Source organism: Pygoscelis adeliae, unplaced genomic scaffold (assembly GCF_000699105.1).
Source record: "Pygoscelis adeliae isolate BGI_AS28 unplaced genomic scaffold, ASM69910v1 Scaffold482, whole genome shotgun sequence".
Classification (NCBI taxonomy): Eukaryota; Metazoa; Chordata; class Aves; order Sphenisciformes; family Spheniscidae; genus Pygoscelis; species Pygoscelis adeliae.
The window spans coordinates 528,699-553,319 of NW_008824192.1; the positions used below are offsets into that span (position 1 = coordinate 528,699).

Sequence of the window (24,621 nt, forward strand, 5' to 3'; positions counted from 1 at the left end):
GATTGTGGTTTAAAGCTGGTTTCCAAAAGCAGGGGTCATTGACCGTTGCTCTCGGTCAGTCCTGAACTCAGGGTAACTGAAAGGAGGAGAAAGGAGTAGCATTACTTCAGTACCAGGAAATCAGCATCCCCTACGGGAGCCAAGCTGCCAGTTTCTATGGATTTTTTTTTTTTTCTTTTTTCTTTCAACTCCCCACTGGCATTGCACACACAAATTCCCTTTCTAGGGTCGGGTTTCCTGGGAGTCTCGGGCCTTTAGCTTTTCCCGCTAGTCCTCTTGCTGTAATGGTCTGGCAGAGAAGCTGGTTTTACTGGGCTGGATCAAAGCACCTCCCTTCTCTGGTGGCTGGCCTCCCCAGCTTTCTAGCAGCAAGCCTTGCACGCCCTTCCGCAGCAAGTCCCGCTGGCGGCGTGGGAACACCCCGAGCGAGAGGAGGTGGGGAGCAGGAGAGCATCTCGTTACTACAGATGCAAGCTCTACAAACTCCAGCATCTCAGAAAGGTGATCCTGCCTTTATCACATCCGTGACGCTGCTCCGGGGAGTGAAGTTTGCAGGATCCGCCCAATCCCAGGCTCCGTGGTCCACGTTTAGCCCCGTGGCCCCCGAGAGAGAACCGAGCGCTTTCTGGGGTGAGGCCCTTTTGGTGGGCCTTGCCGTGGGTGCACAAAGAGCTCTTGCTTCCTGCAAACCAAACTTTCTCCTCTTCATAAATTTTATATGTAGAACTATATATTCTCCTCTTCAGGAAACTCCTTCTTGTAAAGGATAGATTTACTGTCCTGCTGAGTTAAACAAGGGAGATGCTGGACTTCCCCTTTGCTTTGGAGATTCAAACAAATGACAGGTGATTTATTTTTAGCATTATCTCGCTGTCTGTGGGGAAGGGGAGGCATGTTATAAAGGCTCAGGGGCGCTGGGAAGTAAAGCTATATATGCATAAAGACTGTTTCAATGCTGAACACTATAAATTCAGTGGCGGATAAGAATGTAAATATGCACTTAATGCAGAATTTTATGGATGGTCGTAATTTAATATATTGCAAACTTTGTAAATACTTGGAAAAAGCCTGTAAAGTGTGTAAATAAATGAGATTTGTATGTAAGGAGAATAAAAAAAGTTTTTACTTTTTGCAATTAAATACGAGCGTTAATGCACCTTTTCCCCTTTGCTGATTTTTTTTCCCTCTTTTCATGTTGCATGTCTGCCACTGAGGGGTTATTTAACCCTTTTTAGGGCACTGGTTCTAAGTGGAAGTGTCATTTTAAGTGGAAAGGCAGAACGCTTTTGTTTGGAAAGTGTCAAAAGAAACACTTTGGAAAGTGTTTTGTCAGTTTTAGCCTGGTTCCCTAAACAAAGTCGATGGGACAGCTCTGCCTGTCCCTCCTTTCTTCCTAATAACAACCTCTGTTCCTTCCTTCACAATTGAGTTTATTTCAGCCAAACCTTGAGGGGTAGAAGATGATAAGCCCCTCCAGAGTTCATAAAAACAGGCAAGTAGAGGAGAGAAAGATGCCGCTACTACCAGGACAATGCGTTAGCCTCGTTCGGCACCAGAGAAGCCACGCTGAAGACCCTCGAGACGCCGAGTCAGTAGAAAACCAGGCTTTGTTTCCTCCGCAGTGCGGAGCTGTGCCTAGCTGGAGCCCGCTGGCCTTGAGCCAGACCCTGCACACCCCGTCAGGTGTCGGCGTGCGGCTCCTGTCGCCTGGGCCGAGGCTGCTGGCTCCCCGGGGCTGCGGTGGACGGGCTGTTCCTTGAGTGAGCAGAAGCAAAGCCGCATTCCTCATGCGCTTACCTAATGCCGGCTGGACACGAGCTTGTCAGCTCCAGGGTGGGGCTTGGACCTCGTGCTGTTAATCTCGATGCTTCAGACGTTGGCTCCGGAAAGAGCCAGCGGGGCAGGTTGGGGAGTTGAGAAATGGCCCTGCACCCCCTTTGCCAGCAGCCGCGCCTGACCTTGCCGAGTGCATCGGCTGTTACTCACATTTCCCCATGAGCCACGTGCGCCGGTTGTGACTCCTCCAGGGCTGTTTTCTCTTCCCCACGAGCACGGTGCGTCCCATTTTCCTTAATCCTTGTTGCTGCGCTATCTCCTGCGAGGCTTAGTCGGGATGCTGTAGTGCCAGGGGCTATGTGGAGCTTGGCCCTTCATCTCCGCAGCGCGTTTGCAGAGAGCAGAACGTGCGTTGGGGTCTTCTCAGCACTGCCTCGTTCCTCATAAGCCTCATGGCGAGCTGGCCGGCAGGAGTTGGAGCCGGTGTTGATCCTTTCTAGATGTTTCTCCAGGTCTCTGGAGATGCGGCAGCAGAGCTTTTGAGGTGTCTCATGACGGAGACAGGTTTGCCTTGACCCAGATTCCAGGCCTGCAGTTCGCCTTAGCAATAAATGGGAACCTTTGGTTTGACCAGATGAGTTGAAGGTAGCCTGTTGAGATGTTAGCCTCAGACCCTGCTTGCAGAAATTGTTGGGCTATTGAGAGTATGGTAGACACTGGACCTAACGAAGGTGAAGGTAATATGCAGAGGTAAGAGGTTTGGGGAGCAGTAGGAGAGCTGTTGTGGCAAGAGAGGTGATCAGCGTGGTCCAAAGCAAAAGCAAAAATGGCAAAGCGTTGCCTGGGGAGCTGGGAGGGGAGAGGGGGAGGCAGAGCCGACAGCGTGTGATTAACTTGGCTCTGCTAGCCAGAGCTGCCCACCCGCTGATCCTTTCTAATAGCCTGCGGTCCCCAAAGGCAGCTCCTGGAGCAGAGCCGGGGCGGTTGCACAATCGCAGATGGGGAGGAAGAGGCTGCAGGCAGGCTGGAGGGTCTCTGCCAGACAGTCTCCATGGCGGGGCGACTCGGGACACCTGATGTCGAGCCCTCCAGGTGTCTGCCTGGGGAGGGAGCACAGCCTGCCCCTGCAGATTCCAGCCAGCCCTGAGGGCAGCTATGGGCTCTCAGCTCCCCTTTTTTGGGGGCAATTTCCGCTCTATATCCTGTTCTTCCTCTCCTGCTCACCCTTCTCCAGATGGCACAGGGAAGGGGCATCGACCCTCTGCTTACCCCCACCTTCCCAGCAGGCTGGGGGAGCCCCGGGGGGGCCGTGCCTCAGCTGCCCACTGCTCTCCCCCCAACACGGCCGGTGCGCAGACAGGGGCCTGGACAGGGTGGGCTCTGACTCCCAGCTGGGGAGTTACTATGCTGCAAACCGTTCTCAGCAGTTGCATCTTGTTGCCTTCGTTTCTAGACGCAGCTGCATTCCAGGGACAGGGGAGGACCCTTGGGTAAAACAGGGCTTTGCTGGTTGCTTAGGGATTATTATTACAGTTGAGGAGAAAAGGGACAGGAGGTAGAAGAGAGGACCCGTAACTGAGGGCTAAGGGGACGTCTGAGGTTTGGAGCAGCAGAGGTTTGGATGAAAAATGCCAATCCAGGGATTGTGATTCAGGCACAGGGTCTGTCTCGGGGAGCGGACCCTGCGCCCTCGGCACCAGCCGCGCTGCTGCTTCTCCATCAAGGCCAGTATGTGAGATGGGTGTGTACCGTGTGGCTCCGAAAGTGCTCTAATAAAGAAATACATTTCCTCCCCAATCTTCAAGCTGTTGGGTGTTCCTTGCTTTTGGGAGGTGCTTTAAATCCGACTGCCAGAGCCGTGGGCTGCTAAGAGCAGAAGCTGGCTGCACGATGCTGAGCTCAGGTCTTCCTCCTGTTTTCCTGTTGCTCACAGCGCTGGAGCTGAGCTGGTCCCTGAGTGATGAAGAAAAGAAGATAATCTTGGATGGGCATAATAAATACCGCTCGCAGGTCTCTCCTCCTGCTACGGATATGCTGAAGATGGTAAGTGGCTTTTATTGCAGGGGAATGTCAGAGGGTGTTTGTGTAGTGCAAGCCTCGATCTTAGTGCTAGGAGGGATCAGGGTGTTCTTAGGGGAGGCAGAGCAATTCTTTTGTAGGGCTACAACTAGGTAGCAATGAAGCGGTTCCCTAAACTGCCTCTAAAGAGATGAGTTCGCTTTCACCTGCAGAGTTGTCTTTGATTGTTTGTGGAAGTTCCTAAGTGTGACCCGGGTGCCCTGATGCGCTGTGTGAGGGCGATGCAGCTCTCACTCGCGTGTGTGCCAGCTGGAGCTCCTTGTGATGGGGAGGAAAGGCAGGTGAGACATTGCCGTGAGCAGGTGCCCCAGGCTGGAGGGGGAATCCTGCTGCGTGGGGCATCGCCTGGGGCGTTTTATTCGCCTTTGCAGGTGAATGGGCTTCTAGCTATAGGAGGGAACATCAACTTCAAACGTGACAACCAGGTCATTCAGTTATTTGGGCTTTCCATCACTCTCCTAATCCCCACCATGACTTGTGCATGGCTGTCTTGGAGGTGAGGGATCTCCCATTTTGCTTGGGGAAACTGAGTCAGGTGCCCGCCATCACTTCTGGCTGCAGTGGCAGCAAAAATGAGCTCTCGAGCTAGTGCTGCTTTTTGTCTTTTTCGGACCCTTGATTTGATTAAAATTCGGCTATCATGTCTTATCTTGCACCACGTGTGATTTTCCTCACTGTTTGCAACACGCGTGGAGGAGGAGGACAAGCGTTTCTCATGGATAGTTGGAGTGCTTTGCTCTTTCGGTCACCGAGTGCTTGGAGGAGACCTCCCTGCCTGGCCCAAAAGTTGCACAGGCTGAATTAAACCTTTGTGGGCTGGTAAATGGGAGCTTGCTGAGCAAATGAAGGAAAAAGCTCTGTTCAGGTACAGGGGGTCTGACTAGTGACTTCAGACTCAAAGGGGACAGAGCGAGGACCCTAAGCACCACGATCCCACGGACAACCGCCAGAGCAAGGCACAGAAAACTTGGAGAATAAGGGTTTTGGAACCAAAGCCTCAGAGAACGCCTGAGGGAAAAAATCTCTCAGGGTCCTTAAGCCAGCAGCAATTCTGAACTAGTGACTGCTGCTCCTGGCTGAAGCTTTGATTGCAGATCGCGTGCTTTGAGATGCTCCAGTCCGCAGCGTTGCTCTGCTTCTGCTTAAACATACAGGACCCGCTCGCGGTCCAGAGCCAAAGGCTTTTTTTTTTTTGGAAGCACAACAAATGTCTAGCTTACAGCAGCAGAGGTTCTCCGTGAGGGTGCCGTCCTTGCCTCCCTCCCAGGACGTTTGCTTGGGCTGTCCTCGCCTCCGAGTTCACCTGCTGCCGTGGCACCGTGCCTGGCTGAGGTGAGCCCGCGCTTCTGTTTGGGACATGGATCTGGTTGTTGTGGAAATAGTTAGGCGATGAGGGGGATACATAGCCTAAAGCCACTTTTCTTTTTTAATGAGGCAAATCCTGCAGGTGTGAGTCCCCTGTTTATGGAGCCCAGCTCCGTGCCAGAGGGAGAGGGGCGTGCACTCCTCAAACTGGGTTTCCAGCCATCACTCAGCCTGGCTTGGGGCCGTGGTGGGAGGTCAACCAACACTCTGTGCCCCCATCCAGATACTTTGGTGTTTCCTTCCCCCCCGAGTCCCTTAGCGCTGCTGCTCAAGGGCCCGTCCACATCCCCTCAACACCCTGATGGTGACGTGCTCTGCATCGGGGCCATGCCCTGTCCCCCTCTGGATCCAGCCCTGGCTCTGGCCGGGAAGGTCCCCCTCTTAGGATCTGCCGGTTGCTGGGCTGCCTTCCAGCTCACTGCAGAAGCAAAGCTGCTGTCTCCATCAAATGGTGCAAGGACGGTCCAAACAGCTGCAGCGTAGGGTTCCCCGTATGCCTCCCTGTGAGAAAACCTCTCCTCCTCCTCCTCCTCCTCCTCCTCCTGCATATCAACTCTGCCAGCGGGGGACTGCGGGCCGGTGGGCCGCCGGCCCCCCTGCCGCTCCGGAGGGGGCTCTTGGCAGGCAGCCGGCCGGCCACGTCTCGGATCCAGGCGAACAGATGATGTTTCCCAGGAGCGCGTGCTCCCAGGCTCTGTGCAGCTCCTGGGGAAGATGTGTCCCGATCTCCTCCCATCCCCACCCTGGTCAAAGAGGGATGTCCCCAGGCCCCCTCCTGTGTGACCCAGGGTGAGTTTCCTGCCTTCTTTCATCCGACTTCACGGTTTCTCCACGCTGAGTTGAGGATGCTCCACGATGATGATAGAGATGCTCCGGGCAACGTTGTGAGAGTTGTGCTGATGCACTCACCTCCTGTTTGACCTGTAAGCTAAGTTTGTGCTGGGACTGGCTGTGGAGCTCCCCTCTCCTGAGGACTGTGTTGGGTAGGGATTTGAATTTTACTCATGAATGGGGAAATTGTGGCCAGAGAGCCCAGCGGTCCTTGTGTATGTCGGAGAGCCCAGTGTCCCTCTCCGTATGCTGATGCCGAGCTCCTTTCAGAGCTGGGACACGGAGCTGGAGGCCTTTGCTCAAGCCTATGCAGAGAAGTGCATCTGGGACCACAACAAGGAGAGGGGACGACGGGGGGAAAACCTCTTTGCTATGGCCCCAACCCTGGACCTGGAATTCGCTGTGGAAGACTGGAACGGGGAGGAGAAATACTACAATCTGACGACTTCCACGTGTGTCCCCGGGCAGATGTGCGGCCACTACACCCAGGTACCAAGCTGGTGGGGCAGACGGATGGGGTTGTCGGGAAAGGAGCTGTACCAGAGCCCCAGCTCCTCCCAGAGTCTTTGCAAAGGGATGGGGAACGAGGCAGGAATCACAACGATACAGGGGGACTTGGGCATGGTGCCAGCCACGACCGGCCTTTTTAGAGAAGACCTCTTTTAAACAAGCTCTGCAGCCCTCTTTGGCTACTCGGCAGAACTGGGTGCCAGCTTGTCTTAGGCAGAGATATGAGGTCTCAGTGTTTCTTCACAGCTAGGGTGGGAGCAAGGAGGAGCAGAGATGGTGGTGGTAAATATGAGGATGGATGCATGGAGGGTTCCAGGACCAAAGCAGAGATGGTGATGCTCTACCTGGGTAGACTATATGGTAGGAAAGCTGTGGCACTTGGATGTGCGGACCGCAGCCCTCGTGGGAAGGTGATCCAGACAGGGGCGAGGGGCAGGATCCTGAATGCTAAAGCAACGTGGGGATGTGGGATCTGGGGCACACACTGAGATGAGGGGGACGTTGGTGTGGTGACAGAGCAGCCTTCAAGGCCAGGGGACAGATTGCCAACAGGGTGTCCGCCTTCCTCCAGTCACCTCACCTTCACCCCTGGTCTTTGCCTTAGGTGGTCTGGGCAAGCACGCATCGGATCGGCTGTGGGGCCAAGTTTTGTGAGACGATCGATGGAATTGAAACAGAAGACATGTACCTGCTTGTTTGCAACTATTATCCCCCGTAAGTCCCATGCCTCGCGTGGCTTGGTGCATCTTGACGGGGTTTCTGTGCTGGAAACGTCCTTCCTTCAGTCCCTATAGCAGAGCAGGATTTGGCCTTGTTCAGAAAGAAAAGCGAAGCAATTCCAAGAAAGGCCTTTGTTATCTTGGGTTGGTCACAAAGGAAGGAAGGGTTGTGTGGTGATCCTTGCCCATGATTGCGACTGCTGAGGTCTGGTTCAGCTCCTGGCACAGACCTGAGGAGGGGGATCCCCGCCGAGAGCTGCCCAAGGCTGATGCTGCAGTAGCTGAGGGTACAGCCGGCAGCTCCCTGCTCTGTGTCTTGTTCTTCCCCGTCGGCAGCAGCGGTCGCCTGGGGTGGAGAGGCACGTTTGCACCAGCAGGAAGGGTCGGACATGGGAGGAGAGGTGGGTGGCTGCTTGCAAAGCCCTGGGACTAGCCTTGGGGACCACTTGCTTGGAGCTGGTGAGACCAACAAGAGCGGCCGGTTGCTGCTGACCTTCTTAGGGGTCTTGAGCAGAAGGGAGACAAAACCACATGTCCAGATGCCCAACGACTGCTCTATTCTAAGGAGTGGGGAAGGATCTGGTCCATGGAGCTGTCTCCCCTGGTTTTAGCAGCCTTGGGGTCAGGCTGTTGAGTAAACAGCACTGACAGTCTGTGGCAGGAGACCAAGACCTGTTTTTTACATTAATCCTGAGTTTTGCCTTGGCTGGGATATTCCAGTTGAATCAGACCCCCTCTTTGGGATGGGTGTTTCCCCCTCTCCTCACGCCTTCTTTTTCTTGGCGTCTTCTGCTTCCAGGGGTAATATGAAAGGCCGAAAGCCGTACAAGGAAGGACCCTCATGCTCGCAATGTCCCGAGGGTAGAGTCTGTGTCAACTCCTTGTGTGGTAAGTGAAGCGAAGTGGCACGTGTCCCTTGACAGGCTGCTGGGACTCGGACCCCTGGATTGGGGTCCAAGCTCTGAACCCCCCTGGAGCTAGCAGGAAGCCCTGGACCAGCAGTTCCAGGGCTGGATCATGAGACATCGGGTGCGATGGCAGCCCCTAAGACAGGTCAGCTGCCTCAGGATGAGGAGGATCAGACAAGGACCTCGTACCCCCTTAGCCAGCAATTGTTGTCCCATGAGGACGCCCTGATCCCAAGGGGCAGGAGGTTGTGTGAGGGAGATGAGATGTCTCCAGGTTGGGAATCCCAGAGTGTGGGGGATGGCCCAGAGTGACCTGGGAGGGATCGGCTGCTGCTTCACCCCCCAGCTGATTTCTGCTGGCCCTGCTCAGTGCAGAGGATCTGTTGAGGTCAGCTGACCCCAGCCCTAACCCACGGCACTTTTCGTCTCTTACCAGAACCCACTGTAGAAGAGACCACTCCAGCCCCTGTGACAACAAAGGCAAGCCCATCCACCCCAACCACAGCCACACCAAAACCCACAACCACAGCCAAACCAGAACCCGCAACACCAGTGCCCACCACAATCACAGCCAAACCAGAACCCGCAACACCAGTACCCACCACAACCACAGCCAAACCACCAACCACAACCACGCTCCCAACCACTACAGCCAAGCCCCCACCCACAGCCAAGCCACCACCCGCCACCATGCTCCCAACCACCACAGCCAAACCAGAACCCGCAACACCAGTGCCCACCACAGCCAAGCCACCACCCGCCACCATGCTCCCAACCACCACAGCCAAACCATCAACCACAACCACGCTCCCAACCACTACAGCCAAGCCACCACCCAAAACCCCGCCCCCAACCACTACAGCCAAGCCAAACCCTGCCACCACGCTCCCAACCACTACAGCCAAGCCCCCACCCACAGCCAAGCCACCACCCGCCACCATGCTCCCAACCACCACAGCCAAACCAGAACCCGCAACACCAGTACCCACCACAACCACCGCTACAGCCAAGCCAAACCACACCGCACCAAAACCCACCACAACAACCGCTACAGCCAAGCCAACCCCCACTGCAACCACCACTACAGCCAAGCCAGCACCCCCCACACCAACATCTACCACTACAGCCAAGCCCCCACCCACAGCCACGCTCCCAACAACAGCCAAGCCAAAACCTGCCACCACGCTCCCAACCACTACAGCCAAGCCCCCACCCACAGCCAAGCCACCACCCAAAACCACACTTCCAACCACAGCCAGGCCACAATCCACCACCACAGCCAAACCAGAACCCGCAACACCAGTGCCCACCACAATCACAGCCAAACCAGAACCCGCAACACCAGTACCCACCACAACCACCGCTACAGCCAAGCCAAACCCTGCCACCACGCTCCCAACCACTACAGCCAAGCCCCCACCCACAGCCACGCTCCCAACAACAGCCAAGCCAAAACCTGCAACACTAGCACCCATCACGACAGCCAAGCCAAAACCTGCCACCACGCTCCCAATGACAACCCCAGCCAAACCAACACCCACAACACCAAAACCCACCACAACAACCGCTACAGCCAAGCCAGCACCCCCCACCACTACTGCCAAGCCAAAGCCCACCATGCTAACAACCACCACAACCACCGTTACAGCCAAGCCAACCCCCACTGCAACCACCACCACTACGGCCAAGCCAACACCCACCACAACCACAGCCAAACCAGAACCCGCAACACCAGTGCCCACCACAATCACAGCCAAACCAGAACCCGCAACACCAGTACCCACCACAACCACAGCCAAACCAGAACCCGCAACACCAGTGCCCACCACAGCCAAGCCACCACCCGCCACCATGCTCCCAACCACCACAGCCAAACCACCAACCACAACCACGCTCCCAACCACAAACACAGCCAAGCCAAAACCTGCAACACTAGCACCCATCACGACAGCCAAGCCAAAACCTGCAACACTAGCACCCATCACGACAGCCAAGCCAAAACCTGCAACACTAGCACCCATCACGACAGCCAAGCCAAAACCTGCAACACTAGCACCCATCACGACAGCCAAGCCAAAACCTGCAACACTAGCACCCATCACGACAGCCAAGCCAAAACCTGCAACACTAGCACCCATCACGACAGCCAAGCCAAAACCTGCCACCACGCTCCCAACCACTACAGCCAAGCCAGCACCCACCACACCAAAACCTACCACAACTCTGGCTAAGCCAAAGCCTGCCACAGCTACAGCCAAGCCAACACCCACCACACCAACATCTACCACTACAGCCAAGCCAACACCTGCCGCTACAACATCAGCAAAGCCAAAACTCACCACTACAACACCAGCACCTACCACAACAGCAAAGACACAACCAAAAACTGCCACAACCACAAACCCAGAACCCACTGAAACAGAAAGACCCAATCCTACTGAGGCAACTGGGCTAACTCTTTCCTTTGAGCCCACGTTAGACCTGGATTATGAAGTATCTCCAGAAATAGAGGTAGACACTGGAGAGCCTATTAGTCCCTTAACTACAGAGGATCCGGCCTTATTAGAAAGCATGGACACAGCCTTCAACCCCAAATCAGTCCCAGAAACAAATAAAGGGGTCAAAGAGGATGGGAAAGGGAAATCCACCTTTTCCAGTCCACCTCCATCCCTCAGCCAGATTGTTCCAGAGATCAAGTTAGGTTTCAATAAAGCTGAGCTCATAACCCCCTCAAAGCCAGTGGTCTTCAGCCCTGAAGAGCCCACCTTCTTGCGCTTAACATCATCTTCCAGAGAAAAAAAAGGGCAGAGCCCTGCTTTCCAGACCTCCCTCTCAGGTAAGGTAATTGTGGAGTCTGTCCTAGCATGGACACTCAGACATCCAGTGATCCCCAAGCAGCATGGAGAGCGCTTGGGAGGAACCAGTATCGGACTGGTCCTCTGGATCCTCTTCTCATATGTGGCACCAACCCTTTTCCTCACTTTCCTCTAACACTGAAAGGGGCTGGTTGGATGTCTCGTTCGTGAAGCATGGTTTTGTTTACAGCCTGCTCCCCACTAACCCACCAGCTGTGTCACGCCTTCGCTGGATCGGTGCACTGCTACCTCGCGGTGTCTTGGTGCACGTCACTGATGGACCTGCATGAGCGGGAGTTTCTCTTTTGTCCAGATCTTCGCCTCTAACTCCACGTTTTCTTCTCTTCTGCCAGCAGGTGCCCTGGACGCTGAAGAACTGGAGACAAGCTCAGACCAGACAAGCATGGATCAGTCCACGGCTGGAGCCCCCAGTACCTGCTTGGGGCTTTCACTCTTCCTCCTACCCAGTGTCATCCTGGTGGGCCTTCTACTTTGAATGGTCTTTCTCAGCTGTCTCTGCACCAGTCACCAAGGCTTTCTTCAGCATTGGTTGTTCCACAACCCTGGTAGGCTTGGGAGACACCATGGACAATTCAAGTTGACACGCTCTCTTCTTACGCTGCCTTATCTGCTCCAGCCTCGACGAGCCAAGGGCAGCTGGCAGTCCCATGGGAACTTGGTCCCCTTCCTGAGGAGACCCAAGGGCAGGAGGGTGTCTGCCATAATGCTGGTGACCTTGGATGCTTCTCCCTTCTTCCCAGCCAGCCTGGGCTTCTGGTCTGTTTTCAAACTGGAAATGATGAGCTATCCCAACCACCTGTGTGGCTGGCAGGCCCCACCATACCGTGTCCCCAGGGAAAGCAGAATGATTTGGAGTGGCGATGAGACGTGATCATTGGTTTTGGTGTTTGTCTGTAGATGAGACATGGTGGTTGCGTTTGGTGTTTGTCAGGATGAGTTTCCAACAAAAATGCTCTTTTCCCCTCCTGATGTGTCTGTTTGTCTCAATTTTGGAGAAGCTTCTTCTCTTTCCTTCTTGTCCAAAAAGAGTGGCGCTATTTTTTTTCCCCCCACGGGAGAGGATTTCTATTTCCTTCCTGGTTCTGGTGTAGCTATGGCCGGTACTACCCAGATGTACTCCTTTCTCCTCCTCACACCTCTGCAACCCTTGCCTCCTTCCTCTCTTCTGCTCTCTACCGCATGTACCCAGTCCGCAGTTAGTCCATTGCCATGACTTTATTTTACGCGTGTGCCTGCACCTGTGTGCATGCATAGAAGAAAAACCTTCAGCACTAAAGAGGAGTTACCGGCTCCTTCATACAGCTTTCTTCTGCATGGCTTCCTTCTTTGCATAACTTAAGTGTATTTGAATTTAGATACAGATCCCGGTTGACATATATTTTGCGTGTGGTGGAACCTGGTCCAGGAGAAACAAGTCATCACGTGTGCTGGTACAATTTGAGCTCAAGAGAGCCAAGTGAATTATATTAGAGGTTACCAGTGGTTCCAGGACTCGTTGGAGGACCGCTTTCGTTGTCTGGGATGCTGTGTGTTTTATTCCCCCATGTCTCTGCTCCCTTCACCTGAGGATTCCCAGTAAGGTGTGTTAAATATGTGACAAGCTTTGCAGACCGGTGGAAGGGACTAGGAGATACAGTCCCTTCTCTGGTTGGTGCGTCCCTCGATTTCTTAAACAGATGAGGTGGAGAATGACCTGAAGGCCAATATTCGTGTCCTCCCCCATGATGCTGTGTCCCGTGCATCCCCAGAGCACGCACTGAATAAATCCTGTTGTGAAAGTCTGTTGCGGGGCGTGCAGTGTCTCGCTGGGGGATCTGGAGGCTGGGGGCCTGCTTATTATATCTGTAAAATGCTCTTGATTGTGTGCTTACGTAGAATTGCTAGAAGACAACGTGGCTCCTGGGGGGTGCTGAAAGGGTTTTTTTGCCTTTCCAAAAGCATCTGGGTGCCGGTTTTTGCAAGGTTGCAACTTAATGTTTTTAAGCCTGTGTAAAAGCAGCAGAAGGGGGGAGGAGATTGAGGATGACGCAGGGAATATTCCCTGAGCGCCCAGCTGAGTGCAAAGCAAAAATGTGTCCCCACCAGGAATTTTTGGGCAAGGAAAGCAAGAGGAAGAGAGCTTGGAGGAAAAAAAAAAAGAGATCAAAACTGGGGCTGGAGTGCTTCTGGTTCCCTGTTTTGAGAGGCCCGGCAGCCAGCCCCTTCCCACCCCCAAACACACACTTTTTCATCTTTGCAGCAAAGAAAGAAGTTAAATGCAAGTGTGTGTCCCCAGATCCTGTGTTGCTGCAGCATTTTTGCTGCAGAACATCACCCAGCTGCGAGCAGCACGCGGGGAAAGGGCCTTGCGAGGCGTCAGCTTGCAGCACAGGAGCGACGCTGGGATCAGACCTTTGCTTTTTGCTTTTCCCCATCCTTCTGCCCCTGCTTTGCCTGGCGAGGCTGCCCTGCGGCTCTGCCTTTCCCTTCTCCCCAAAATCCTGCTGCAGGAGCCCAGCAGCACCAGCTCTCTTACAGGAAACCAGCTGCCTGCGGGGTTTTTTTAGGTCACGGTCACCACTAGCCCTGCTAAACAGTGACCGGCAGATGGCAGTGGGAGAGACACCGCAGAGAACTGGGCAGCTCTGAACTCGCTACGCAGAAGCCCGCAGAGAGTTTAGTGCTTTATTTAATCACAAGCATCAGATGTAGTTAAGATTCAGATTAAAAATAACCTCCTGCCCAGGTGCTGTGGCTGCTGCACGCTCTCGTTGCAGGCTGAGCTCCTGCTGCTGAGCTGCTTTCGGGGAAAAAAAATCCAGCCTTGGGTTAGGGACAGATGATAGAAATGATTCTATGATTCTATGAAATACAGCCGGAGCGGCTGCTGTTCGCCTGTTGTAAGGGGTGAGGGTTCAGGCAGGGATGGAGCTGGGAGACCATTTCAGGATGGTGACTGTTTTTGCATCTGGGTGAAGGAGACTGTAGCATTTGGAGAACAAGTCTGATGAGGAGCGGCTGAGGGAGCTGGGGTTGTTTAGCCTGGAGAAAAGGAGGCTGAGGGGAGACCTCATTGCTCTCTACAACTACCTGAAAGGAGGTTGTAGCGAGGTGGGGGTCGGTCTCTTCTCCCAAGGAACAAGCGATAGGACGAGAGGAAACGGCCTCAAGTTGCGCCAGGGGAGGTTTAGATTGGATGTGAGGAAAAATTTCTTTACTGAAAGAGTAGTTAAACATTGGAACAGGCTGCCCAGGGAAGTGGTGGAGTCACCATCCCTGGAAGTATTTAAAAGATGTGTAGATGAGGTGCTTAGGGACATGGTTTAGTGGGCATGGTGGTGGTGGGTTGACGGTTGGACTCGATGATCTTGGAGGTCTCTTCCAACCTTAATGATTCTATGATTCTATGATTAATTCCCTATAAGCAATAAAAAGAGCAGAAAAGCATTTCTCCTCCCAGCAAAATCAGGGCATTTGGTCAACACCTGATTTTTTGCAATGCTGGATCCTCCACCCTGCTGAGAGCCATCACAGAGCTGGGAGCAACAGTGCTGCTGATTAACAGCATTAGCAGAAGACCATCAAAATAATTCTAGGATTTAAATATTTTATCATGATTTTAGGACTAGTGAACCTTGTAAAAACTGTTGAGTTTTGTTTTCCTTAAGGTTTTGACTTCTGGAGACACACAGTTGTGCAAGGACCTATTACAGAGTTCCTTGTAACAGAAAATTCAAAACCAGAAAGCAAATCCCCTTTCCTCTTCCCCCTGCACCCCAGGACAGCGGGGCTGAGCCCTGCCAGCACGGGCATTTGGGTTGGTTTGGTTTAATCCTAAACTGGGGGGGGGGAGGTAGGGAAGGAGGGAAGGTGACCGCATGGCAAGGGCAGGGTATGGTATGGTGCGCAGGGGAGGACACGAAACATTCAAGGGAGACTTTTGTAGCATTTCCACACCATTTGGGGGGTTGGCATGAAGGATGCTCTAGCAGCGGGCAACTCCAGGGGGGGAAAGGAGCCAAGACCCTGGCAAAGATGCTGCTGGGTCCTGGCAGCCCCATAGCCATGTGTGGTGGGAGGAGGAGGAGGCATTTAACCACCAGCTGTGGTCAGTTAGGTTAAAAATCATGGAATTTGTGGTGTTTATAAGGCTTGGCTGCTGCATTAGCCCCACCTGCTTGGTTCCCTGCCCCAACCCCAGGTCCTGTTTCCCAGCAGGGAGAGGGACATGCCTGCTGCAGGTTGAGAGGTCACTTAGCTTTGTGCTCCTGAAGCTCCCCTGAACATGGTGAGTTGGAAGGGTTGGGGCAAGCGTGTGTGCTCTCCTGGGGGATTTGCAATTGGGGCCATGATGCTGGTAGGTCCGGCTAGCTGCCCGGTATTCCCTCTGAGTATTTGGGCTGAAAGTGCTCTCGTCCTGCAGCGTCCCCTGGGGTGCCGGCGGGGACCCACCTTTCTTCCTCTTGTTTCCTGGCTGCTTTTTGCTAAAAGAAGGCGCCTGCCCCTCCTTGCCATTGCAGCCAGTGATGGCATTGCTGCCACAGCACGGCTGCCCCACTGGGACGTGCCTGGGCATCCTGGCCAGTGAGTTAGCTGGGTGTCCCAAATACCCATAATTATAAGCTCGGACAGCCTGCTAACCCTCCTCCTGGGCAGAGGCTGCCCTTTCCCGTATACCAGGAAGCATTAGAAAAAGTAAATATTGCCTTGGCAGGTTTCTGAGCCCTAGTTGTGATTTATCGGAGACAAGACGATGGGTTAGTCGAGCCTGGAAGTCCCTGTGTTCTCCTGTTGTTGGTATCGGAGTTATAGACATGCTTTTAGCGAGGACTATCCAAGGCAGAGAGAAGCCCAACCTGCAGCCCTTGAGCTGACTGAGCGTGAGGAAGCAGGTTAGGGCTTCGTGATAGGTTTCGGGTTGGCCCAGGAAAGCACCTACTGACAGCCAAAACGGATGGTCTCAGCTGCTCAGCCAACCCAGTCTGCCCCGCGTTCTCATCGTGTCCTGGCTGTGGCTTCCCTTGCATGATCAAGATTTTGGGCAACCGGAGAATTTGGTCCGTGACACCCAGGAATGCGTGCCCCGGGGACACCCAGGAATGCTGGCCACCCCTCTATAGGTCCCAATTCACCAGCCAAGCTCACTTCAAGGCAATAACAAGACACTTTTTAAAAAGTCAAAACAAGTTTATTTTCACAAGATAATATCTCCAGTAATATTTCATTCATGGCTTCCAGCTCACACAGTTTCACTGCTTGAGATTCTCTGCATTAACATCAATGCAATGGAGGAGGACTGAACTGAATTCATTTGGGACACACAGGATTAGTTCTTTTCTAGGGGATACCTCTTAAATAGGAAGTGGATGTGCCACTCTGTTCCCATCCTTGTGGTGCTATTTTGGTACCTTCCAAGTAATTTGCGGGTAGGAGCCCTGCCCCTCAGCAAGCGGCTAGAGGATAATAATGCATCTAAGAGGACCAAGCTGTAGTTTTGCACAGCAAGTCGCCAGGGCTGCTGAAGAGCCAGATCTATGGAGAGAGGACTGCATTCCTTCACTGCTAGACACTGCGGCATCCCCACCCACCAGCTGTTGCCCAGCCTGAGGAAGTCGCGTCCCAGCCTCGCTGCAGCTATGCCCCATCCCGAGAAGCAGAGGAGCCTTAAACAGACTGCTTCATTTTGGGGAGTCCTATGGCCCAAGCAGTCAGGTCTGGGTCTCCCTGTGCGTTTCCTCAGGGTGAAATCTGAGGGCTCCAATTTCTTTTTGCAGCTCTCTTCTTCCCACTTCATCTGAGAAGGTGTCCTCTGCTTGCCCTCGCTTCCCGATGTCTCAGATCTCACGCGTTTCCCTGACAGTGAGATGGCAGTGATAGTGGCCTGAGATGTCCTTCAGTCTTGAAGAACTGATGCAGCCCTGGTTGTATTATGGCTCCACTCACAGTCTTGATCCTACTTACTTTGGAATATGGCAGAGGGATAGTCCCATCTGCTCCTAAGAGAAGAAATAATGATTCCCTGTCCTTTGTCAAGTGCCAGAGCTCTAAAGCATGCTGTCTTCTCATATGTCTGTTGTCAGATGACAGTGCTACCTGCCTCGGAGAACCCAGAAGGATTAGGACTTGCTCCCTTTGGCTCACATCTCTTCCTTACCTGTCTCCCCTCTAGGACAGGGTGTTAGTCTGAATCATTGGTTTATTCTATGTAAATACACAGGAGCCCTAATCTCCTCATCAGGGTTTGCATATGAGTTAGGTTGATATGGATTATCAAATCAGAAAGAACCACCCTCTAACTCTGTACCATAGGAGAGCTGGGAACTTGTCCAAAACAGAATGCACTTCCTGAGCAGGGGCCAACCAGCCAAATCTGATCAGCTCCCAGGGCTTTGAGTCCACAGGCTAAGCTTGCTCTTGGATCTAGTTCTTAACCCAAATTTCAGAACTGGGTGCTACAAACTTAAATCGCAAGCTCAGATCTATCCTCTTTGTACCAAAGTATCCGCTCCCCTCCAGACTCGAGAACAGACCAGAAAAGAACTGCACACTTAAACCTTTTACAACTTGAGCCCATCTCCTGCAAAAAAAAGAATAGAACTGAACACCAGGAGCTGATGCACCAACTCATTTCATTGTTTCTCGTGCACCCATTAAACAGAGATGTAACGTTTTCTGTAAGTAGGTGGCTCCATGCTCATATGACTGAGGCACGGAGCAGTACCTGGAAGAATGCAATCCTGGATGCTATAAAAGAAGACCCACTGAGTTGTTCAACAATGCCATGCTGTGTTTTGGGATCCTCAACAGAAAGAATTGATGCCTCGGGAGCTCTGTGGGCTGAGCCAGTCCTCCAGTGGTTTTGTTGCTCTTTAAGGAAGGCAATAGACTGTATAGTTATCACCTGAAATGGGATAAAATCCCTCCCACCAAACTATACAACCTACTACCTCACCTCCACAGAGCAGTACAGAGGTCTCGTCTGATTCACAGCCATATCACTGGCTTTGCATTACTTGCACCACCTGCCTCCATGCTTGGTGTAGAAGTAGATGACGAGAACTGAAGACCTGACTGTCTCCTTAGGAAAGACAGTAGATTGTATAGTTAGCTCAAAGGGAGGATTGGACTCCACAACTATTCAATCTACTACCTCAGCCTCAAGGACAGCTTGGGACCATGGCAGTCTAACGCAATGAAATGATCCTTATCCAGGCATCGGCTGCTCCATGGCTCCTGTGAAGAGAAATGCATGAAAATTCATCAGACTTCATGATGTTACGGAAAAGGAGTCTCATACCCAACCTTGTGTGGAGCTCCCTTTCCTTCTTTAAATCTCCCTCAGTCCCCTTAGACTATACTTTATCCTTGGTAATCACACTGGCTGCAAACTTTATGCACCCAAGGGCTTAGGGAAGCAGCAGCCCTCTCCTTTGAACCCAGGGCCATACACGCAGATAGCACAGCTCTCCTGAAACTGCAATAACGCCAAGTAACATACAGCCAGGCTGACCTCACCTCTTGAACACACAGCATATCTAGAACAAACCTGCCAGACCAGATAAGAGAATCCATCAATTTAGCTGCTATGCACTCCAGGGAATTGAGCAGATTAGAAATAACTGGGTACAAGGAAGCTTTTAGGCTGCAAATGTAATGGCATCGAGTACATCAAGGCAGATCTCATTTCCTAAACAAATGAGTGCAACAGGCAGGCTTGGTGTCCCTTTAATGCTATAGCACAGCCAGGCGATATTAGCATGGATCTGAGACAGACTGGCTTCCCCCCAAGCCCTTGGCTCACCTTCTGAGACATTTTCATTCTCTGTACACCCAAATACAGATGCAAGGTATTAAGTTGGTAGTTTAAAAGAAACGTGTGAGGTTCTTTTGCAATGAGAAAGAATTCCCCTTGAAGATTAAAGAAAGACGTAACGAAAAGGGAGCCACCAGTAGCACATTAAGCGGGCTGCATGTGCAGCACAGCAGAGACCCAAAGGAGGGCTTCCCATGAGAGCTCAGCAGGAGGTGTCCCCAGCCTCCCCAAACATCTGCTGAGTGTTGTGGTGAGAGAGGCAGGGGCTAAGGCAGAAGTCCCCAAAGGGACAAAGGCTGCCTAATGCTTCGTGCTTCCACAGCGAACAGGCAACAGCCTAAATAAGTGAGATTCCCAAAGATTTGGTGAACTATTGTAGCTAGGATCCTTGAGGTGAGAGTTTAGGATGGCCTGGGGTACAAGGATATCTTTGCAGCAAGGTTTGGAAAGTGCCCCTGTTCCTTTGCAGAGCTGTCCAGAAGTCCTTCTCATTGGCATTCAACACAGTCCAGGTAATTCTCTTAATTTCCTTTGACAAACTCAGCCTTCACAAGGGATGACCTACTGTGCCAGGCCATCTGGCCCAGGCCTCTCCTAGTGTGACAGGCTATAAACAACGTCAAAAAATCAGTGTTGCAGGACTGATTCCTATAGCATTTAAGTACCCGGCCCACCCACAGTGCCAAGTACCTTGCATCCCAAACAGCCTTCTGATGGGAAACATTATTCTTCCTGTTTTATTGGCATAGAAAGCGATGCACAGAGGTTGCACATCCCTCCTTAGCACCTGCAACACCAGGCAGAGCTTCACCGAGGTTACAATCAGGCTCAAAGGTCCATCCAGTCTGGCACAGGCCACTCTGCCTCCTCAGGGACAGAAGTATTAATTTAGACTGAAGTGTTTCAGCTTGCCACAAATTAAGCTAGTGCCACAGGCATCAACCAGAAGGGATCATGGTGGCAAGAAAGCCAGTGGTTGCTGCAATGGTAGAGGACTGGGGAGGTGGGTGGCCCAGATGATCGCATCAGGTGATGCATAGAGCAGAGGACACTCATCTTCTCTGAAGAGACTCTTGGCAACTGACCTGGAGGAACAATTTTTCCTGATTCCCAATCTGGTGGCTTATTTTAAGCGTATAAGCAAGATGCATAGGCCAGGCATTTAAAAGGTCACTCTTGATACCGTTGCAGAGAATAGGCGTTTGGGCCACTCTCAAACTGTGGGTGGGAAATTACATTAAATAACTCCTAGTTCACATAGATCTAATTATACATGGAGAGAAAAAAAATCCCTTCTGACTTCTATAAGTAATCCTGAAAACTGGAGATTTAATTATAATAATTGTCTTAACGAGTATAGGTTTTGGGAATACCCAGCTGCTGACTCTGCAATCCTGATCTTGCCAGGATCCGTGAAGAAAGGAGTTAAACAGGAGGATTTAGAAATACTATGCCCGGTAAGGATCACCATGACGATCCTACCCTTAGTATCCCTGTCACACTTGTTTGTGCTAGGTGCTATACAAATTGCAATCAGAGCAAGCCCCTCTCCTGGATGGCTTGTGGTCTAAACCATCAAGACAAAAGATGGGGAAAGAAGGAGAAGCAGAGAGGTGACCAAATTTGCCAAAGATCACACAGCAAGTCCATGGTAAAGCTGACACTGGAACCAGCCTTGGGAAGTCCTGCTCCAGTCTGTCATCGCACTGCCAGGGCAAAGGTTTGTCTGGGCCAGCCTAACCAGGTTAGGACAGGTCGATATCCACCTCTCCCAACTGTCTTTGACAGAGAGGGAAAAAGTGATGTTCCATTTTAATATCTGCAGGAGAATCATAGATCCTGGGAGAGAGAGAAGATCACACACATACTGGATAACAGCTCAATGGGAAAACCCCACTGGGGTTTCACAAAGAGGCATTATGAATTAGTCATATATCCATGCAGCCATAAGATTTTTGCAAACTCTGTATCTACCGAGATTCTCAGCAAAAATCTCAAGGCAATCGCCAAAGCGAGCTGCGTTCCGGCTCTGCCCTGCTTTCCAGACACGAAGCCTTCCCTTCTAGCATATCACTGCTGAAGCATTAGATTTACAAGTGCCTGAATGTGATGTAGCTATGCAAAATTCTGGATAAAATAGCCAACGGGGTCTGTAGGAGTCAGAAGCCTATACCCCAAAGCCTCTCACTGCCTTCTAAGTTATTTAAGCCCAGCTTTCGAAGATTTTTGGATACTTGACTGCTAAGAACTGGACCTCTTTGAAAAACACCATTTTCTGTGCAGACGTTAAGGTAGTGGCACTGCAATTTCCCCTTCCCAGATTCATATGAGTCCTTCAAAACTAGCCAAATGTGATTTTTGTGAAAAAGCTCAGTCAGTCTCTGCGAGAGACTGCAGGAAGGTCCCCCGGCTCAGCGTGTGCCACAGCACAGTCCTGCTGTCTAGAGGTGCTTGGAGGGGTGAGAGAAATGGGCAGATAAAGGATTAATATGTTTCTTCACAGCAAGATCCTCCAGGCTGGCAAAAAAATGGCATTTCCAGTCCAGCTTTCAGACTCATTTTTGGGAGGGAGAGGTGACCTACGATTGTTCTTCAGTTAGCAGGGCTCAGGGAGGCTCGTGATGACCAGCCGATCAGACCCTCAGCAGACAACCCAAGCTGCTGGCCCCCAAATTTCAAAACATCTGCAGACCAAAGATGCCCGAGCACGGCCAAGTCTCTGCCTTTAAAACGGGGAGGCACGGAGCTCACCTCGGAGAGTAGCTGGAAAGGCTCCGAAGCTTTGAGGAGCTGATCTGGTTTATTAAGGAGCACTGAATGACATGGAGGAGGGGGGAGGAGGGAGGAGGAAACCATAAAACAACAAAGTCGCTCCTTTAGAAGCAGACACTGCTTTCAGCCTTTGTATAGCCACAGACCCGCGCGTCGGTGCCAAAACGTGCCGGGGACAGGCAGGGCTTCTCAGCGGGAAATCAGGGCCCTGCATCTCTGAGAGGCTTTTCAGCCTCCTGGAGCACGGGCCGGACTGGAGCAGAACCAGCCCCGACCAACGTGAAGCCTGCGTGCAGCCAGCCGGCTGCGTTGGCACAAAATGGCTGACTGTCGGCCATTTTGTTTCCTTAGCTTTGCCTGTAGGGAAGCTGGTAGTGACGTCACGTCCTCGCCTCGCCACGTTGCTGGAGTGGAAAAATAAAAAGCAAACAGACCAAAAAACAAAAACCCAACCCTAAATAAGCAAAACCAAAAAGAGGTGAGGAAGGTTTTTTAATAGCTCCCCAACATGGCCGGGGCATGCAGCCATATACAGCACCATTCAGAGCCGCGCGACTCTACCGGACAGCAGTGAGGAACACGCTCACAGAAAAAGCAGCAGACGGCCCAAAAAAACATCTTGAATGCACCCCGTGCCACTGGAAAGCAAAAAAAAAGACGTTTGCCAAGCTAGCCACAAAGACAAGTTGCTTTTAACTTCTCACAGGCCAGGCAAACCTCTCAGAAAAGCAAGGCCAACCATCTTCCCAGACACCCGATCCTGGAGTCGATATTAAAATATCACACTTCAAAAGAGTTAATCAAAGGTGCTGCAAATAGGCAAAGGGAAATGGAAGTAAAAACATTTGAAGTTCATTCCTGCAACAGCCCCCGTGTCTCAGCAATGCTTTTCCTCCATGCTTTTTTAATGACGTAGGTAGTATTTCATATCAACATTGTTGTAGCGTTTATTTATTATTAAACAATTAGCAGGTATCTTAATAAATAGCTACTCATCTGTTAGGGGTTGTTTCAAGTCCTATCAGATGTTTACAAACATCTGGATCATCATTAATGAATCTGGTATTGTTATCTATAATACATGCATCTGTAACCTGCTTGTTACACGACTTATCATTTATGAACCCTTCATAAATCCATTATTAAAGATAGCCACAAAGGTAATGGTTTTTCTAAACGTTCATGTATTTTCCTTGTAAATTAGCGTACAATTTACACTCTCCTGAAGGAAAAAATAATCCCAGAATTTTTGTCATAAAAGAGGCACTATTGATATTTCATAGAGTAATTTCTCCAAAATACTAAAAATCAAGAGATATAAGAGAAAAAAATATCTTTTTGGTTTATTTTTACCTGCTCCATACTCAATTCTATAGGTTAACTCAAAAATCTAAAGGAAGAAGATCCTTCCCTGTAATACTCTATAAAACTCTTCCATTAATATTGTTTTCCTTCTCAATGTTCAGTTCAAAAGCTGCTCACGAAAGGTGCGCAGGTAACGTCCACCCCTAACGTAGATTTGGACCAAAACATTTAATATGCAATGCGAACCGCCCGCCCAGCGCCCACACATGCAGCCCCGGCTCCGGGACCACCGTCGCCCATGCAATTCTTTACATTGTCCGTTTGTAAGCAAGCCAAGCAGATATGGAGGCAAATACCTTTCTGTGCAAGAAAAGCGATTTCGCCTCTTTCTGCTCTCCTTCCCAGCTCCTCTCTGAAAGTGTCTGCTTCTCTCCAGATGTCCGGGCAGCCCCTCAAGGAAAGGTAGGACGATCACCCCAACACCGATGCCTTATCAGAGCCCGATCCCCCCCATGCCACTGGACAGAGATCTGCTCCTCCGAGCATCCGTGAACGAAGAGACGTGACTACTAACTCCAAGACATCCAGGCTACTGAAGGAAATGCAGAATCACTTTTTAAAAAAAAAAAAAAAAAAAAAAAAAAATCGCTTTTACTTGGCGCATGTTCTGGTATTTTTGCCATGCTTCTGCGCAAAATCTTATGGTAACGCCACCAAGTTCCCATAAACTTTCAAGGCATGTTACTGTTGATGGCGTCTCTGTCATGTATCACACCTTAACGTATGCAGGATACACACTCTGGTGCAGTACACACGCTGGTGCAGTAAACAGCTTGTTATCTCAGTACAGCTCCGTCCTCGTAAGAAAAGCAAGGGCTTAAAAAGCCAAGAACAGCTATTTCTTTTAATATTTAAATTAAGATTTTGTATTCCCGAGATGAAAACTTTCAAGGCAAGAAGGCAATAAACAAAACAAAAATCCCTAAAAAAAAATCCTCCCGATCACATCAGCTAAATCCAGGCACTGCCAGATCAGTGGAAAGGTCAGATCTCATATTCACCAAAAACAAGAGGACACACAACAGGTTAAAATGCTACCGTCCAGCAATGACCGGCTCTAATCATACCAAGCCGATGTGTAAAACCATCCGCCCGTCCAAAAACAAATTAGACAACAGTGCTCTCTGGTACTTTATAAATACAGAAGAAAGGAGGGCTTTTTTATTGAATATAGCGAACAAACCTTTCCATCCGGCTATACCGTGCAGACCCGCGACTCTGCATGCACCGAGTAGCCTTACGCTGCTAATACAAAAGCTCAGTTTGGCAATTCCAGGCATTTTCAGTGCTCAACATACGCCAAAACTACCCACTCTCTGCCTCTGACTTTGGTCTCATTCCAAAAGGTCCTTTTTTTTTCTTTCTTTTTTTTTTTTTTTCTCTCTCTCTCTCGCTATTAGAAATGCATCCTTTTCAAAAGCATTTGCGACAATTCCTGATCTGGGTCCAAGGCATAGTAGTTCTGCTTCTCCTGATGGAATTGATATTTCTCAGATGGAAAACAAAATGGCCATGCAGCAGCCATTTTGTTTGCTGCGGGATGGGAGGGAGAAGGGAAGGGAGGGGAGGCGCAGGCCAGGCGGGAGCACGTGGGAAGGATGGGGGGGGAGAGGGAGGGAGAGGGGAGG

General features: G+C 51.3%; 1 protein-coding gene across 1 annotated transcript; it reads left to right on the forward strand.

The window, feature by feature from the left end:
* Positions 1–3,665: 3,665 nt before the first annotated feature.
* PI16 (peptidase inhibitor 16) lies at positions 3,666–12,837 on the forward strand. Its single transcript, XM_009334765.1, has 7 exons — positions 3,666–3,819; positions 6,322–6,540; positions 7,166–7,275; positions 8,080–8,168; positions 8,625–10,309; positions 10,374–11,024; positions 11,397–12,837. The coding sequence occupies exons 1-6, from the start codon at positions 3,667–3,669 to the stop codon at positions 10,641–10,643; spliced, it is 2,526 nt and encodes an 841-aa protein (XP_009333040.1). The 5' UTR covers position 3,666; the 3' UTR covers positions 10,644–11,024; positions 11,397–12,837.
* The last annotated feature ends 11,784 nt before the right edge of the window (positions 12,838–24,621 follow it).